The 15,408-nt window shown below is 45.6% G+C and overlaps 2 protein-coding genes across 9 annotated transcripts in view; one reads left to right on the top strand and one right to left on the bottom strand.

The window, feature by feature from the left end:
- LOC144158352 (uncharacterized) overlaps positions 1–15,408 on the top strand; it is a 246,877-nt gene that overhangs the window by 156,578 nt on the left and 74,891 nt on the right. The window lies entirely within an intron of this gene.
- The window catches only part of LOC144158348 (uncharacterized), an 81,624-nt gene that overhangs the window by 59,782 nt on the left and 6,434 nt on the right, over positions 1–15,408 (bottom strand). For all 8 annotated transcript variants that reach the window (XM_077689182.1, XM_077689183.1, XM_077689180.1 and 5 more), the window contains one exon: positions 9,362–9,422. In XM_077689182.1, the coding sequence (XP_077545308.1) occupies positions 9,362–9,422 (61 nt within the window). The remainder of the gene's footprint in view (positions 1–9,361; positions 9,423–15,408) is intronic.

The raw sequence follows: 15,408 nt of genomic DNA, 5'->3' as shown, positions 1-15,408 counted from the left end.
ATTCAGAATTCTCCATAAAAGTTTTTCCACCTCGTCCCCCACTCTGGTTAAAAAATATTAACCTCAGCTTTCAAAGTACGCATAACGCATTGAAGGGGTCAAATAAAGGGTGTGAATGCCAGCTTGCCTTTGCTATCTCGCCACGCTATCGCTTGGAATGCGAGGCCAAACTCTGTACACTTCAGGAAACAAATAGGTGGGGCAGTAGGCAGGATGCGTCTTCACACTGCTTTTGGCACCCCCCCGCCAATGGCTGTGAGCATATTTTTGGGCCGCTTTTTGGTGTCCACTCGGTGCCGTGAATGTCGCTAAAAAACGTTACTGTTGATAAAACAGTAGGGGCAGAAACCTTAATACCTTGTGTTATGCCAAAACTATGGCATGCGATTCACAAATACGCAGTCTGCTAAGTGTATGAAACACTGAAACCAAACGCGTAAAGTTTTACGGCCCTTCGCGCCTATTCCTACTGCAGAAATCCATTTCTCATGACACTCCTCCCACGGCCATCCGGGAAACCTGTACAAAATGATGCCAGGCTGCCCTTGGCGATTGTGGCAGTCCTTCACGCAGCAGTAGCGGCGCTGCCACAAATTCTTTCATGCAGCATTTTAATCATTTTGGACGCTGCAACTTGCCATTATAACTGTTTCTTAAAAAACTTTTGCCACACAGCGTCAAACCGCACGTAGCGTGCGTGTTTTGATTTGAGGCGGTTGATTTAAGCTGTGAAGATTTTTTCTGCTTCATGAAGTGATGTGTACATGTGTACATTCATGTCATAAGTGAAGTCATATGTACATTCAGCAGAAAAAAGCTTCCCGGCTCAAATCAACCGCCTGTTCTCTGCTGAGTACCCGCAACATTTGCTGACTGCAGTGGCTCGTGACTTATAGAAAGAGTTAAAACGTAGTGACCAGTACCGCCCGGAGATAAGGAGAAGGAAGGAAAAACTTGTGGTGGTCCCTTATATACACAGGGTTGCACATAACCCCAAGAAGATTGGCATGCGCGCAGGTGTTGATGTAATTTTCTCTGCTCCTAACAAGCTTTCGGAGCTGTGTCCGATGGTGAATAATGGTGGCAGAGAAAAAGTGGGGTGCTCGAAAAAACACCGGGAACAATTTGTTGAATGTGATGAAGGTGTTATTTATTCTCTTCCATTGGATTGTGGAAAAACCTATGTCAGCCAGACGGGTAGGTGCCTTAATGATAGGCTGAGGGAACATAAAAACCTCGTGGGAAAGATGGCTGCTTCGGGCCACCTAGCTGCGCACTGCAAAGATTGCACCTGCGTGCCGCTGTTCGGAGAGTGCTCAGTGATTGCCAGAGAAAAGAACAGGCACACGTGAGAGGTGATTGAGGCACTAGAGATTGAACGTCATGATGAAAACTGTGTCAGCAGGCCATCTGTTGCACTCTTAGAAAAAGAACAACAGTATCTGGAGCAACGAGCGTAGAAGGTGGGGCATGAGATAAGTGTTTATGTCATATTCTTGGGGCCTTGTTATTGGATGTGTCTTGGTTTATATGTCTTTCATGGTGGAACAAAAATCAGTTGTAGTTCAGCGCTTGTCCTGTCATCTCTTCCTTGTGTGTCGTCGTCTTTGTGCGCTGTTAACCTTTTATGATGCAGAGTCAAGCCCTGAGATGTTACCCAAGGTGACTTGCCAGTAGAAACCTGATCCAATTAGGATGCTGATGGGGTCGTCCATGTAAGCCAACTCGAGCAAAGTGTCAGTGGTGAAAAGACCATGGTCGTGCATGAATCTGAGCGTTTCATCTGTGATTGGGGGGCTCGTGACAGCGCAGATGCTTGGTACTTCCAGGGCATCAATGGCAACCTGCTTCGCGATATTCTGGCTGGCCACCGTAAATAACACGCGATGACACATGTGAGCTGTTGTGGGGCGGCTCTTGCCAAAGGTCTACTAGGTTGAGTTCGTCAACAAGATCAAAAGAGCATCCCAAAGAAGCCGATACACCCCGCTGAACCAATGTTTGCTGGTTGCCCTAGTCTTAACAGGACCCTCACCAGCAGCTGACCCTTGGAAGCCATCGCCCAGGCGCAGCAAGTCTGTAGGTAGACTGGAGTGGGCCGTGTGATGCTGGTCTGCCACAAGGTTTGCCTCCCATATTAATTTTTTACTCCAGATTGTTCATACAAATTACGCGAAAAAAATACCCACTTCACTGCTATTCAACTCTCGAAAAGCCTGCCTTTCTGTAAAATCATAAATGTCATTACTTGTAATTAAAACAGCACTAAGGGTATTTTTTTAAGGTGCAATTGGATGTTTTTTATTTTATTTTCACCGGTGTATTTGCTCAAACTTTTTCCCGTGGTGTATAATAAAAAAAAAGAGGACGCATTCAATGTCCATTACTAAATGGAGAGAATGTTTTGCAGTAGTTGTTTTGGTAGTAGGTATTGCAAATACACTTGATAGACTTTTCAAATTAATTTGTTGAAATCGCTAATGTTTCAAGTGTTGCATTTATTTCCATAATTATTTGAAATAACTATTTCTGTTCGCTGCGATTACATGCTACCTTAGAAATGAACAATCGAGGGTCCCGTTTCAGCCAGATGGCTTTGGGACCGTCGTCTGTATATACACATGTATGTGAATTTTTTTGTGTGTGAATTAAATAAACCTTTGAAACTTTTGAAAAGAACTTTGGTTGAGGCTGTGACCACCGAGGATGCTGAGTCGGTCTAGGCATGGCGGGATGGCCCCCATGATCAGACTATTGGGCAGGCCTGGTAGTGTGCACGAGATCTGATTGAGCCACGTCGCACAGTCAGGTTACAAGCCGGTGCAAACAGGGGCTGAAGCACAAGGTTTGAGCAGTCTTGCAGGCACGTGCTACATGTGTTCACTGGCCACTCCGAAAGCAATGTCTGCCCGCCTGCAGTCGCCGTCGCTTCTTGTCTGGTGGTACATTCGTGGTGCACTGCGCGATTCCACGGCCTCATCCTTCACAGGGGCAATAATCCTGATGAGAAGAAGGTGACGAGTCTGCGTGTAGCGCTGCGGCACAATATTCCTTGTGCGGGGCCTGCCGGGTGATGGAGGGCGGCGAACCTGAGGGCTGGTGTTGCCCCTGTACACTTCCTCCCAGATTTCAACCTGAATTCGGAGGAACTCCAATACTTCCTTTACTTACTTGGCATCACTGGTCACCTCATCTGCTGCCAATTCTTTATCCGTTTCCAGTAACGAAGCGCAATGTCGCGTGGCAACACCTTGAGCACAGGACGTGGTTGATAACAGCATATTGGTTGAGCGCCATGCCTAGTCCCTCCAATGCATTTAGGTGAAAGGCGATCTCGTCAGACAAACTGCGCAGCCTCTCGACATCCACAAAGGTCTTCACCAGTGTTATGGCGAGGAGAGCATCGACATGATCCGCCATAATAAGCCTTTGCGGCCAACAGTGGTCTTTGAGAATCCTGACCGCAGTGTCATATCCACCCTGCGCGAGCCAGATGCCCTCATTCGCGGCCTTAACAGGGCCAGTCAAGTACAACTGGAGGTACTTGAATATGACAATTTTCACCGTATGTTGCCTTGTGTGGATGGTGGCAACATATTGTTCCCAGAATCCCTTCCAGATCCAACGGTCCCCAAAAAACAGCACAATTTCCAGCTTGGGGAGGGCGACAAAGACAACTGGCATGGCAGTATGAGCCACACATTTGCTCACCATTCGAACTGGCGTAGGCTCACCAGCAGCGAAGCATGAGGGACCAGCAACAGCGAGGGCAACGATTGGGTGGTGTTTGCGTGGGCTCAAAGTTGGAAAATGTTGTTGTAGTAGTTCCAGGTCATGGCATAATTGGCTTGAAAGGCCTCGTCCGTGAGTTGAGCCTGGATCTTGGTGTCCACGGCACACAGCTCTGCCTGCTTCTTGGTTAGGAGGGTGACGCCCTGAATTCAGTGCTTGAGGGCAGCGGGATAGCGGAGCAGAGCGTCAAGCCTGGCGGTCGTCTTTGTGTTGGCAGCGCGCAGGCACCCCTGGAGTCACCGTTCGTGCTGCTCCATGAAGGAAGGAAGTGGGAGCCTGGGCGGGCTTTTGTAGCAGAGTGAATTTGAAGGAGCATGATTCTGAAGGCTGCCCACAAGATGCGTAGCATCACACCGCCACACCAACTTACAATCCGCCTCTTTCACAACCCCACTGCGCATGCGCAATCCCCTAGCGGCCAAGTCCCTAAGCAGTCCAGTAGGGGCAGCAGACGACATTCCCCACAGCTCCCGCACAAGCGGGAAGGGGTCGTGGTTGTATCTACATCGTTTGATTTTTTGTGTGTGCTCGTTGTGCGCGGAACAATGCCCACAACTTGTGCTGCGTTCCGCTGTAACTCGGAGTGGCGAAAAGGGAACGGTGTCGGCTTCTATCGCTTCCCGTCGGCCGCACGCGATCGGCTACGGCGGCTTGCGTCGCTCGCGTCGGCTCGGGTGATGAGAACTTTGGGCTTAGCATCCTGGCGGATATTTGATCGCCGCTATCTGTGCAACTGCGAATGACAATCCGCAACACAATTTTTCACTACACTATCATCCCCTTTCTCGCATGAGGAACTCTATTTAAGCTATAACTGCCGTTTGAGCGATCGGTGACCGAGACATCTGCGTAGCCTGTTTCGATGCTTCCGCGCAGGTATCGCCATCTCTGGGCCGCTCGGCGCACCGCGCGCCGTGGCGACCGGTCAGCGTAGGTTTGCATCGCGGCAGATGTCTGATCGCCGCTTTTAAAATAAGCCCTGACAACAATCCTTAGCACAATTTTTCACCACACTAACACCTACTTTCTCGCATGTGGAACTCCTTTTTAGCAATCAGATTGATTCAGAAGAGCAGCGACAAGCGCGGTTGCTACAGTGGTCTGCGCCGGTTCGAGCCGCTGAGTGTGCCGAGCTGGCAGGCGCGGCCGGCGTGTGCGCGGACTGTTTCCGAAGGCAGAAAACGCTTCACGATTATCCATTTCTTGCGAACAAACGCGCAGAATCTACAAATTCAGCTCAGCGATCATCGTAGTTGACCACGGAGCAAAAGCAGTGGGCGGAGCGACGCCGACGACGCATCTCATGCCCGCATCGGGCCGTCTCAAATTCACGCGTACGACTAGTCGGTGCGACAGTCGTAACGATCAGTCGCATGCGAATCGCGTGTACCAATCGTACATGTGTCCAGCGCTTAAAGGCATTTTGCGAACTGCCGGCCTTTGTTGAGCTGGCGATCGCACTTCATGCAAGACGACTCCAAGTACTGCTCGCTCTGCTACTCGGACGGCACATGGATCTGTCCGAGATTTCTCTGCCAGCCCTCATTCAGTGATAAGAAGCCGCCTGGCATTATGTGATGACCAGGGGCTGTCATCTTAAGGCGTTATAGCACCAACACAGAAGAAAAACTTCGGCTGCTCCTCGCCGTAATGTGGGATTGCCGGGCAACAACGAGAACGCAGCCGGAGGAAACGCCGGCAAACCCTACCGCCTCAACTTCCGCTAGGCACGCTAGGTGGCAGCACACCGCAATGAAAAAGGCGGATTGGAGATGTGATTGTAGTCCATGATGAAGGACGTTATCATGGTCCAAAACTAGGTTTTGAACCATGGATACAGTTGGGACAGGCTGATTGACATAGCAAGGTGATGTAGGAGGAGCAGGAACAACAGCCTTTAAGGATTGGCAAATGACTTCGGTTAGACTTTCTGACGCCGATTCCGATGCGGAAAGGCAATGTCCTCCGGCAAAGGGGAAGACGTCCTCACACGAGGATGTGGCGGCTGTGTTGGGGAGCGACGTGAGCTGTTGGGCAAGCCGCTGGCTTTCAGCTTATTTGCAGCAGCGGCATTGTGTGATGATCTTATCGACACTTGGAAACTGAAGGCACTGTCAGCTATACCTTCAGCACAAGGCCGACCTTTTTGGTTTCCAGCATCGGGGAGTAAACTTTGTGGGAAAGTGCGACTAAGTGCTGAATGTACATGATGCATGGTTCAGTCGCACTATGAGCACGCGTGTAAAGTTCCTCTGCACTAAAAAGTAGCGACAAATATTTCGCCCATTAAAATCTATTCTTTGCATCTGAACTGCGGTGGCATCATTTCATCGTGTTGTTCCTCCCCTTCTCCATCACAGGGAGTGTGCGCGCCCGCATATTTTTTATGCTCGCGTGTCTTTGCGCAGTTTGTCGACACACATTTATCATCGTAGTTGCTCAATTGATGCTGCGATACGCACAAAAAATATTTGCAGCACACAATGGCGAAAACACCGGCTAATGATAGCCGGTTTTCGGTGCAGACTAACAATTGGCCCGCTGTCTAAAAAACCAGTCAGGCCAGTCAAAACTCAGGTAGGTAGCAACCCTATGCGCCGTGACAGTAGACATCGGCACAGCTGAAACAGCCATTCCAAAAGTCTACCTCTATCTCTTCTTTTCTTAGGCTCATGTGGACTACCCTCTTGGTGGGAATCGACCGTACAACCAGTTGCAGTATTTTGGGCTGTGCCTTTTTGTGATGCATTCTACAGTCACTCCTTGTGCAATTCAACATGACCAGCATCCAATTCATTTCAGTTCAGTCTTTGAAATAACCTTCTCGCATTTGTTGAGTGCCTAGGGAGGTATTAGTTTTATGGGCCTGTGTTTGCTTACATGTATCTACGTATTTACTCACATAATGATCGCACTCGCGTAATGATCGCACCCCTGAAGTTCATCATCAAAATATTACTTTTTCTATTTCCCGTGCAATGATCGCACCCTCAACTTGCTGCAGCCATATGTCGTATGTGTGCCAAGTCTAGATGACTATGGTCGTGCTTACGTTAATTTCCTCCTCTTTCAAAGTGGAAATGGCTACTTTATTGCAGCGGACTTGATGATATTAGCGATATCGGCAAGCGTGACTTCATTATTGGCGCGGAAGAAACTCACTAAATGCACATAATGTACTGATAAAACATAAAAAACACGCTCGGCTTGCTGCGTCGGCAGCCGCTACTTGATGTCCCACACTGTGGCAGCAGCAGCCACTTATTGGCCGACCTGTTCTCACCTCACAGCAAATTCATTCCGGCGCGTTTCGTAATTCCAAAATTATGGCGTGTTCCGTAATGAAAGCGCTGGATTTTGCATCACTCGGTGGGCATTCGGTGGTCAGTGGAGTTTTTATTATGTTTTTTGTTGTTGTGTTTATTATGTTCATGACACTTATCGTAAACATTCTGACCTGCCTTTTGCGTTTTCTGCACTGAAACTTTTTTCAGAAAAATTTATCTCGCATAATGATCGCACACCTAACTTTGCATCATATTTCTGGAAAAAAGTGCGATCATTACGTGAGTAAATACGGTACGTACGGTTCTCCAATTCTGATTTCAATGGCATGTCCCCGGGTCAAAATTTTTTTGCCTGAAGTTTTCTTCACAAAACTTTCTATGCAGTTTGCAATAAGAGAAATTTGCAGGTTACAGAGATACAGAGAATACTTTGTTGACAGACTGCCTTAGCAAGGAAATAGTAAAGTAGCTGGCATTCTTGCAACATCTTCTATAGCATCTTGCAAATAATGTTGGTGCTGGCCTATTTTAGAGCCTGACCAGTTTGAGGGCCCGGTTAAAAATACACCACAAGGCATAGAAATAGAGCAGAGTAAGTGGGACCTGAGCCTGCCAAGTTTACTGTGACGCTTAGAAAACAAAGGAGTACGGTTTCATGATTGAACGAAAAAAACAGCAAAAAAATGGGGACAGAAAAGTAAGCCAAAAAACCAAAACTATCATTCCAGAGCTCCCTGCATGGTAAACAGGTGGAGATCCTATCATGGTAAAGCGTGTACATGACCAGGGGAATGATACCCCATGCGGGGCTCTTTTCCTTCACATTTAAGCTTCACACCATGATAAGTCGCAGTTTAAAAGGGTGATGACAAAATGAAAGTCTGGCTCATTAAGCAGACCACTGTGGCCATATAACAATGATATCAATTTTATTGCAACCTTGTAACAATTTAGCTATATCGAATAAATAGGAAGTAGTTTACAAATACAGCCAATATAAAAAACAAATAAAACAGGGGAGACTCAGAATTTCTGCAACTAGTGGCTTCTGACCAAAACAATCACCTAGAAACATGACTCAGAAAAAACTATACTGAGCAAATGTGTGGTATCTAGTTTTGTTTGAACACATCACTTGAAAACTGATTTGATTGATTGATTGTGGGGTTTAACGCGCCGACGCAACGCAGGCGATGAGGCGCGCCGTAGTGGAGGGCTCCGGATTAATTTTGACCACCTGGGGATCTTTATCGTGCGCCGAAATCTTGTACACACAGGCTTTTTTGCTTTTCGCCTACATCAGAAAAGCGGCCGCCGCGGCCAGGAATCGAACCCGCGACCTCGTGCTCAGCAGCGCAACGCCTTAGCCACTGAGCCACCGCGGCGGGTATCACTTGAAAACTAATGTTCAGTTAACCCCGATAACTTTTTTAGTGTTTCTCTATGCTGGGCCACTGCTGTCATGTAGCTCCATGCTTGAAAGTTTTTTTTTTCTAAATTTCTTCCATATTTTGCTTTAGCAAACAACTCTGGTGGAATAAAGTTATGTTGCAAAGGGTAGGGTTTCAAACTGAAGGCTGTATTCTCTCTTCTTAGACCAATTAGGCGTGGGGCTCAGTATACTGAGTGACACCCATGACCATACCAAGATTGCTCATAGTACCCTGTGCAGAGTCCACTTCTAGTTCCACAGAAGGAGCACGAGGTCGCCGGTTTGATTCCCGGCCGCGGCGGCCGCTTTTCTGATGGAGGCGAAAAGCAAAAACGCCTGTGTGTTCGAGATTTCGGCGCACGTTAAAGATCCCCAGGTGGTCAAAATTCATCCGGAGCCCTCCACTACGGCGCGCCTCATCGCCTGCGTTGCTTCGGCGCGTTAAACCCTACAATCAATCAATCAATAGTTCCACAGAAGTACCCACAGCAGTGGCTCAGTGGCTAAGGCATTATGCTGTTGAACCAGTGGATGCGGGTTCAATTCCGGCCACACTGGCTGCTTTTCACGGGGCGAAAATATAACACCAGTGTGTTGAGAGCACGGTGCACGTTAAAGATCCCTAAGTGGCCAAAATTAATCTGGAGGCCCCCGCTACGGTGCACCTCATAACCTAGGTTTAACATCAGCGCATCACACAATCATCGTCTATAGGGAAGCACCCCACCTGAATTTGCTGCCCCAAATCTCTTGCAATGGGCAAAATAAATGCTTGTTTTAAACCTGGACTTTGCAGAGTGCTTACTACACTCAAGGCGTAACACATAGCAAATATTGCCCCTTCACCCACCTTGAGTCGCCAGAGTTTGGCCAGCAGGTGCAGGTGTGAGGAACGGCATCTGCTGCAGTACCTGCACAGTCATGCGGAGCACGGAATTTGTTTAACGTGCCAGCCTGGGAGATCTTCACATCCAGGAATGGAAAAGAGAAAGGTAAGAGCAGTTGAAGGCATTGTGTTATCCAATTTCCAGGCAAGCTCTTCCCTTGAATGTACCACACATGCTTACCTCCAAGTCAGACTTTGTGTTGCCAAGGGAATTGCCTAAGCCCATAGCGCCAGACAGTTTAAAGTGGCAAAGTACGAATACTGGCAACAAAAGCTTGACTTGCCTATGAGTGTAGGCAGTAGGGTTATGTGATATTTTGACGAAATACAAGTGCCCAAAAGGGAACGTGCTTCAAGGGACAGACAACCAACCTTTGTGGAGGGCATGTCGTCTAGCTGCCATGAAAGCCAGCGTTTTATATACTGGGGTAACCACAAAAGTTTTTTAAGTAAACAGTAAGAAATTATTTTAATTTTTTAGTAAAATTTCTGAAGTCAGAAAGGTGGCACCATGTGGCGTCCAAACATGATGCAATGTTACGTTCATAACAATTCCGCAGATTTCAAGGCGTGATTCATAAACAACATGAAGGGATATGAAACGTTGCACATTACTGTTGTTTTAGCCGGAGACAAGTTTTTAAAGGGGCTATGCTGGCAAAACACAAGTGTGGTTGATTCGAAAGATTGTCTCATTAGAATCATATACTGACACCACTTTTAATGCACACTTCGGTCAAATGAACTATGTAATTATGAAAAAAGGGAATGGCTATGCGACCCCCTAGCACATTTCCGCAAGAGGCATATGATGTCATGCCCAGTAGTGCGATTGGCTGAGGCCGGCAAAAGCAAATGCAAATTAGCCATGGCTTGCAAGCTTCCCATACAAGCTGTTTGCACCTAAATGTAATGCATATTCACTTTACAGCAGTATGAATTGTTGGGTAAACAACGAAAGTTATGAAAATACATGTTAACATTCAAGTAGCGATGCGCACTGCTGTTGGTACTGGGTCCGCTATGCTTGTTTTAGCTGCACAGCAGTCCGTCGCTTTGGAGTCTTACTCACCGTATGTACTAGAGTCTTACTACTTACTGACTCACTGACTGATTGGCGCAAGCGAAGTCTTACGTGAGCCTGTTTGTTGAGCATACCTCATGTTTTACGAGACGGTTACTTTCTACCGCAACATAAACAAGCCAGATGCAAATACGGCCAAAAACAAAGCAACGGTGGGCAACGGTCCACGGCAACAGTATGGAAGTGCCATCTGGAAGGACTGATGGTAAGCAAGGCCGCAGAGCCTAACGACACACTGGAAGTTGGTTTCAATACCTGCCCCTGTGACTTCATGGCAGGTGTCATGAAAACACATTTGGCGGGAGAATCAAAATATTAACCTAAATTGATTATTTCATAATAAATGCGGCATCCTTTGCTGCTGGATAAGCGCTGGAGGCTCTGTATAACACGAAATCCTTTGAATAAAACAAACTTCGTCTGCTTGGCTTCTTAAACACCTCTTTTAATCCCATGTGCAGTTAAAAGTATGTTGCAGCACGGCTCGCTGTCATGGTTGCTAGCATTCCATTTGGAGGGACACGTACGGCTGGCAGATCTAAACATTGTGAATTCAAAAGTTTTAGTGCACTATTAGACAACAGTTTCGAACTAAGGTGGTGCAAGTAATGCCCTTTCATTTTGTACAAAGAAAATAAACGCAACAAAAATCAGGTGTCTGTCCATTTCAGTGATTTCTCCTAACCAGTCTCTTTTCAACACCGGTCTAATTTATTGTAAGAGCAAGGCAGCTCAAAATTTCAACTGAAATTGAAGTTTTAGATACGAGGCGAAAAATTTAGGCTAAGAATCAATTACTGTATCAAAGCACTCACACTAAAGGTTGTTCAATTTAACCGGGAAAAAACTGCGAAATTTTCGTTCTGGTAACCCCCATTGCTGTGTTTCACTATATCTTCAGGTTTAAACCAAATTTTTCCGCACAAGCGTCAAAAAAGCGGACATCTTTTTCTGCCCTATATTTAGGCAGTAGGAGAAAAGTATATTTCAACCATGGTTGAATAGGGTGGGGATGAAAAATGCCGCTTTCTTATTGAGGTCTAAAAGCTTTCATACCGCCCCAAAAGACTGCGAGCATACTTGGTCGTCTCCTTGCCTTTCTTCTTTTGATTCCCTGATTTTCCAAGACGGCCTGAACCTAAATAATGCTCCCAAGGCTACCCATTTTGTTGAGAAACACAGGAAGCAATCACATGCCCTTTCACTTCGCTCAGATTCTAAGCTTCTGGCTGATAATCTGCCCTCTGCAGATCCTCTTCCCGTTGTTGTTCGGTACAAAAGTAGCATGTTCCTTATGCGTGTGCAATCCATCCCAGTTGGAAAGCGAGGATCCCCGTTGTCATGTAAATGGGAGCGAGCACAGCTTGACTTGTACTGCAGAGAGGCTGTTGCTTTCCTGTGTTGTGGCACCTTCACTAGCAGGTGAAGATTTATAGCAGGATAGTAGCAGCACGAAAAGCTGCTGAGGCTGTCTGTCTACCTGCTGGCAGTTTTAATGTTTTCCCATAGCAGTTGGGATAAGGTGTGTCGTCCTGTGGTAACAAGATGACTTGCATTTAGCCACGTACAGTACATAAATATTACACTATAAATACAGTAGCTGAGCGTCTTCTCACACTCGAAAATTCGGACTCGCTGGACATTCCGGACTTTCCCAAGGAACCACCGGTTGTCCCATAGGAGTAATATATGAACAACGGATATTTTGGACAATGTAAAGAGGAAAAGTTGAATTTTCCTGACAAATATTTCCGTTACAGAGCCATGGTGTGACTCCAGGACAATGCCATTTTGAATCCCAAGCCACCTGGTTAGCTTCGGATTGGATGGGGACTAACTTGACTCCCGTCAGTGTTACAAACTTTGATCTTGGAGGCCATAATTTTGCATGTAGTCTGAGAGGAAGCAATCTACAATGCTGGAAACGGGTTGTATGTGGCCAGTTTTTTTTAGACGCCAGTTATTTTAGGCACCAGGTGATGATGACTATATTAAACATCATCATCAGGTTCGTCCTGTGCTGCTCGTTGTTCTTTTACTTGATCGGTAGGCATTGTGATTGTGTTTACAATCAGAAATTTAAATTTACAGCAGGAATTTAAAGCAAAGAACCACTTGCATCTTGAATGTTGAAGCGCTCACACACCAGGGACAAAAGTAGAAAACAGAGACGACACGGTGCTAACTCCCAACTATTTGTTTATTGAAAAGAGACAGAAATATATACTTTGAAAATCTCACGTGGTGCGTTCATCTCACCGAAGATAAAACCATGAAGGTCAATTTTACAGGGGTTAAATACCGGTGTCCACGCGTCAATTGAAGGGTGAAGGATTAAAAACAGCAACACCATAACATATCAAGAAACCGCTACGATTGCAACGAGTTGCACAGATAAATGTATTCTTTGCCTGTTATAAAAATTGACGGGGCAGTAACACATCTATCTCCGGACCTTCTAATGTGAAATGCTTCAATCAGCTCTCGAGTGGTTTTATCTGGATGTCGAGAGAGAACTGTGGTATATCACTGAAGACGGGCGAACACCCATGCGTGGTGCAGTGTTCCCATAGTTCTGTGCCCTGCTTTGATTTTTCACCGTTTTTATGTTTTTGCAGACGTATGTTTAAACATCGTCCAGTTTGTCCTACACAAATGTGGCCACACGTCATCGGTATCAGATACACAACACACGTTGCACACCGCACAGAGGGAAGTATGTTTCACTTGGCACGCTTGTTTTATTGACGGCTTCTCACTAAGAGATAACATCCTGTCTATTTTGCCACATAACTTGGTTAGTTCGTTTGGGGCCGAAAAAATAGACAGGGTGTTATCTCCCAGTGAGAAGCCATCCAGAAAACAAGCATGCCAAGTGAAACATACTTCTTCCTTTGTGCTGTGTGCAACGTGTGTGGTGTATCTGATACCGATGACGTGTGGCCACATTTATGTAGGACAAACTGGACGATGTATAAACACACTTCTGCAAGAACATAAAAACAGTGAAAAATCAAAGCAGGGCACCGAACTATGGGAACACTGCACCACGCATGGGTGTTCGCCCATCTTCAGTGATATACCACATTCTGTCTCGGCATCCAGATAAAACCACTCGAGAGCTGATTGAAGCATTTCACATTAGAAGGTCCAGAGATAGATGTGTTACTGCCCCGTCAATTTTTATCACAGACAAAGAATACGTTTATCTGTGCAACTCCTTGCGATCGTAGCGGTTTCTTGATATGTTCTGGTGTTGCTGTTTTTAATCCTTCACCCTTCGATTGTCGCGTGTACACCAGTATTTAACCCCTGTAAAATTGACCTTCTTGGTTTTATCTTGGGCCAGATGAACGCAACACGTGAGATGTTGAAAGTATATATTTCTGTCTCTTTTCAATAAACAAATAGTTGCGAGTTAGCGCCCCGTCGTCTGTTTTCTACTTTTGTCCCAGGTGTGTGAGTGCTTCAACCTTCAAGATGAACTACCAACTAGCCCAATTGTCCATTCTACTAAACCACCTGCAGCTTCTTCACAACTATTAAGGTGAAAAAAGGTACTTTTCCAAGTCCTTGATTTTTTAGACGGTTCTTTTATTGGGACTATTTTTCTTTCCTCTCCAGTTTCGAAAAATCCGGCGGCTATGTAAACTGAATCCCACTAATCTTTCTACTCGTAGGATAGAAAGAGTCCACAGTGGCACATTTTTGGGTTAGTATGTCCTTTAAGTTTCCTTTGTATTTGAGATAACAATGCTACACAAGGGTATTTGTTAGATGTCAAACATTTGCCCTTATTTGACGTTAATTCAAATTGGAACGTAACCTTCCCTATTAATGACCAAGCAGCTCTCCAGTCCACTCTAAACAATATATATGTCTATGGTGCCACCAATGGGGGATGAAACTAAACTTGGATAAATCAGTTCTGCTCCGTGTCACTAACAAAAAAAAAGCCAGTACTAACTGAATACACGCTCCCTAACCAAACTCTTCATGAAGTTAAGGAATACAAGTATCTTGGTGTCACTCTAACAAATAATTTAACTTGGAATTCCCACATTAAACAAGCTTCTTCCGCAGCTTTCCGCAAATTATGCATGCTAAGACACAAACTTAAGGATGCTCCTACAAACGTGAAACACTTAGCTTACCAATCCTTGATGCTCCCGAAATTAGAATATGCATGCGTTGCCTGGGATCCTTATACTAAAACTAACATTGATGCATTAGAAAAAATTCAGTGGAGGGCAGTTCGTTTCATTTATTCTCTCTATAAGCCTGGTAGTTCTGTCACTAATGTTATGCTTTCAAATGGTATCCCATCTTTGCAGTCAAGACGCAGATTCTTGCGCCTAAAACTTTTGCACCTCCTTTCAAACTGCAAGCTTGCAAGCTTACTCTGAACCCTGACCCCTACCTCACACCACTAAAAACACGTCAGACCCGGCATTCACACGCACTTTCTTTAACACCATATTTTGCTCGTACTAACTTGTTCAACTTTTCTTTTTTTCCTCCTACCATTGAAGAGTGCAACGGTTTGCTTGCAAGCAGTTTACACTCTCCTGAGCTTATTTATGCTGAAATTTGGAAGAATTGCTGGAACTGTTCCGCGTTTCCCTTCCCACTCTTACCTTTAATTTATTTTGTATAAAAATGTCACGCTTTCCACTTTCTATTTTCTTCATTCTTTTGTTGATGTTGTATTGAAATGTTGTGCATAATAACTGTATTATCTTGCCCCTCCTGCTTTGGCCTCTGGCCAGCAGTATTTGTAAATAAATAAATAACACCAAAAACCAAAATTTATTCATTTGTCTATCGTTTAGAAAAACTGCAAAATTTTCATTCCAGTTTTCAATGTGACAGTAACTCACAATGTTGTTTCGCTATAAGTTCAGGTTTAAACCAAATTTTCCTGCAC

This window comes from Haemaphysalis longicornis, unplaced genomic scaffold (assembly GCF_048455015.1).
Source record: "Haemaphysalis longicornis isolate Haplotype H1 unplaced genomic scaffold, Haemaphysalis longicornis Haplotype H1 scaffold_10, whole genome shotgun sequence".
Lineage (NCBI taxonomy): Eukaryota > Metazoa > Arthropoda > Arachnida > Ixodida > Ixodidae > Haemaphysalis > Haemaphysalis longicornis.
Note: the sequence above shows the minus strand (reverse complement) of the source record. Positions and strands in the feature narration are given on the sequence as shown.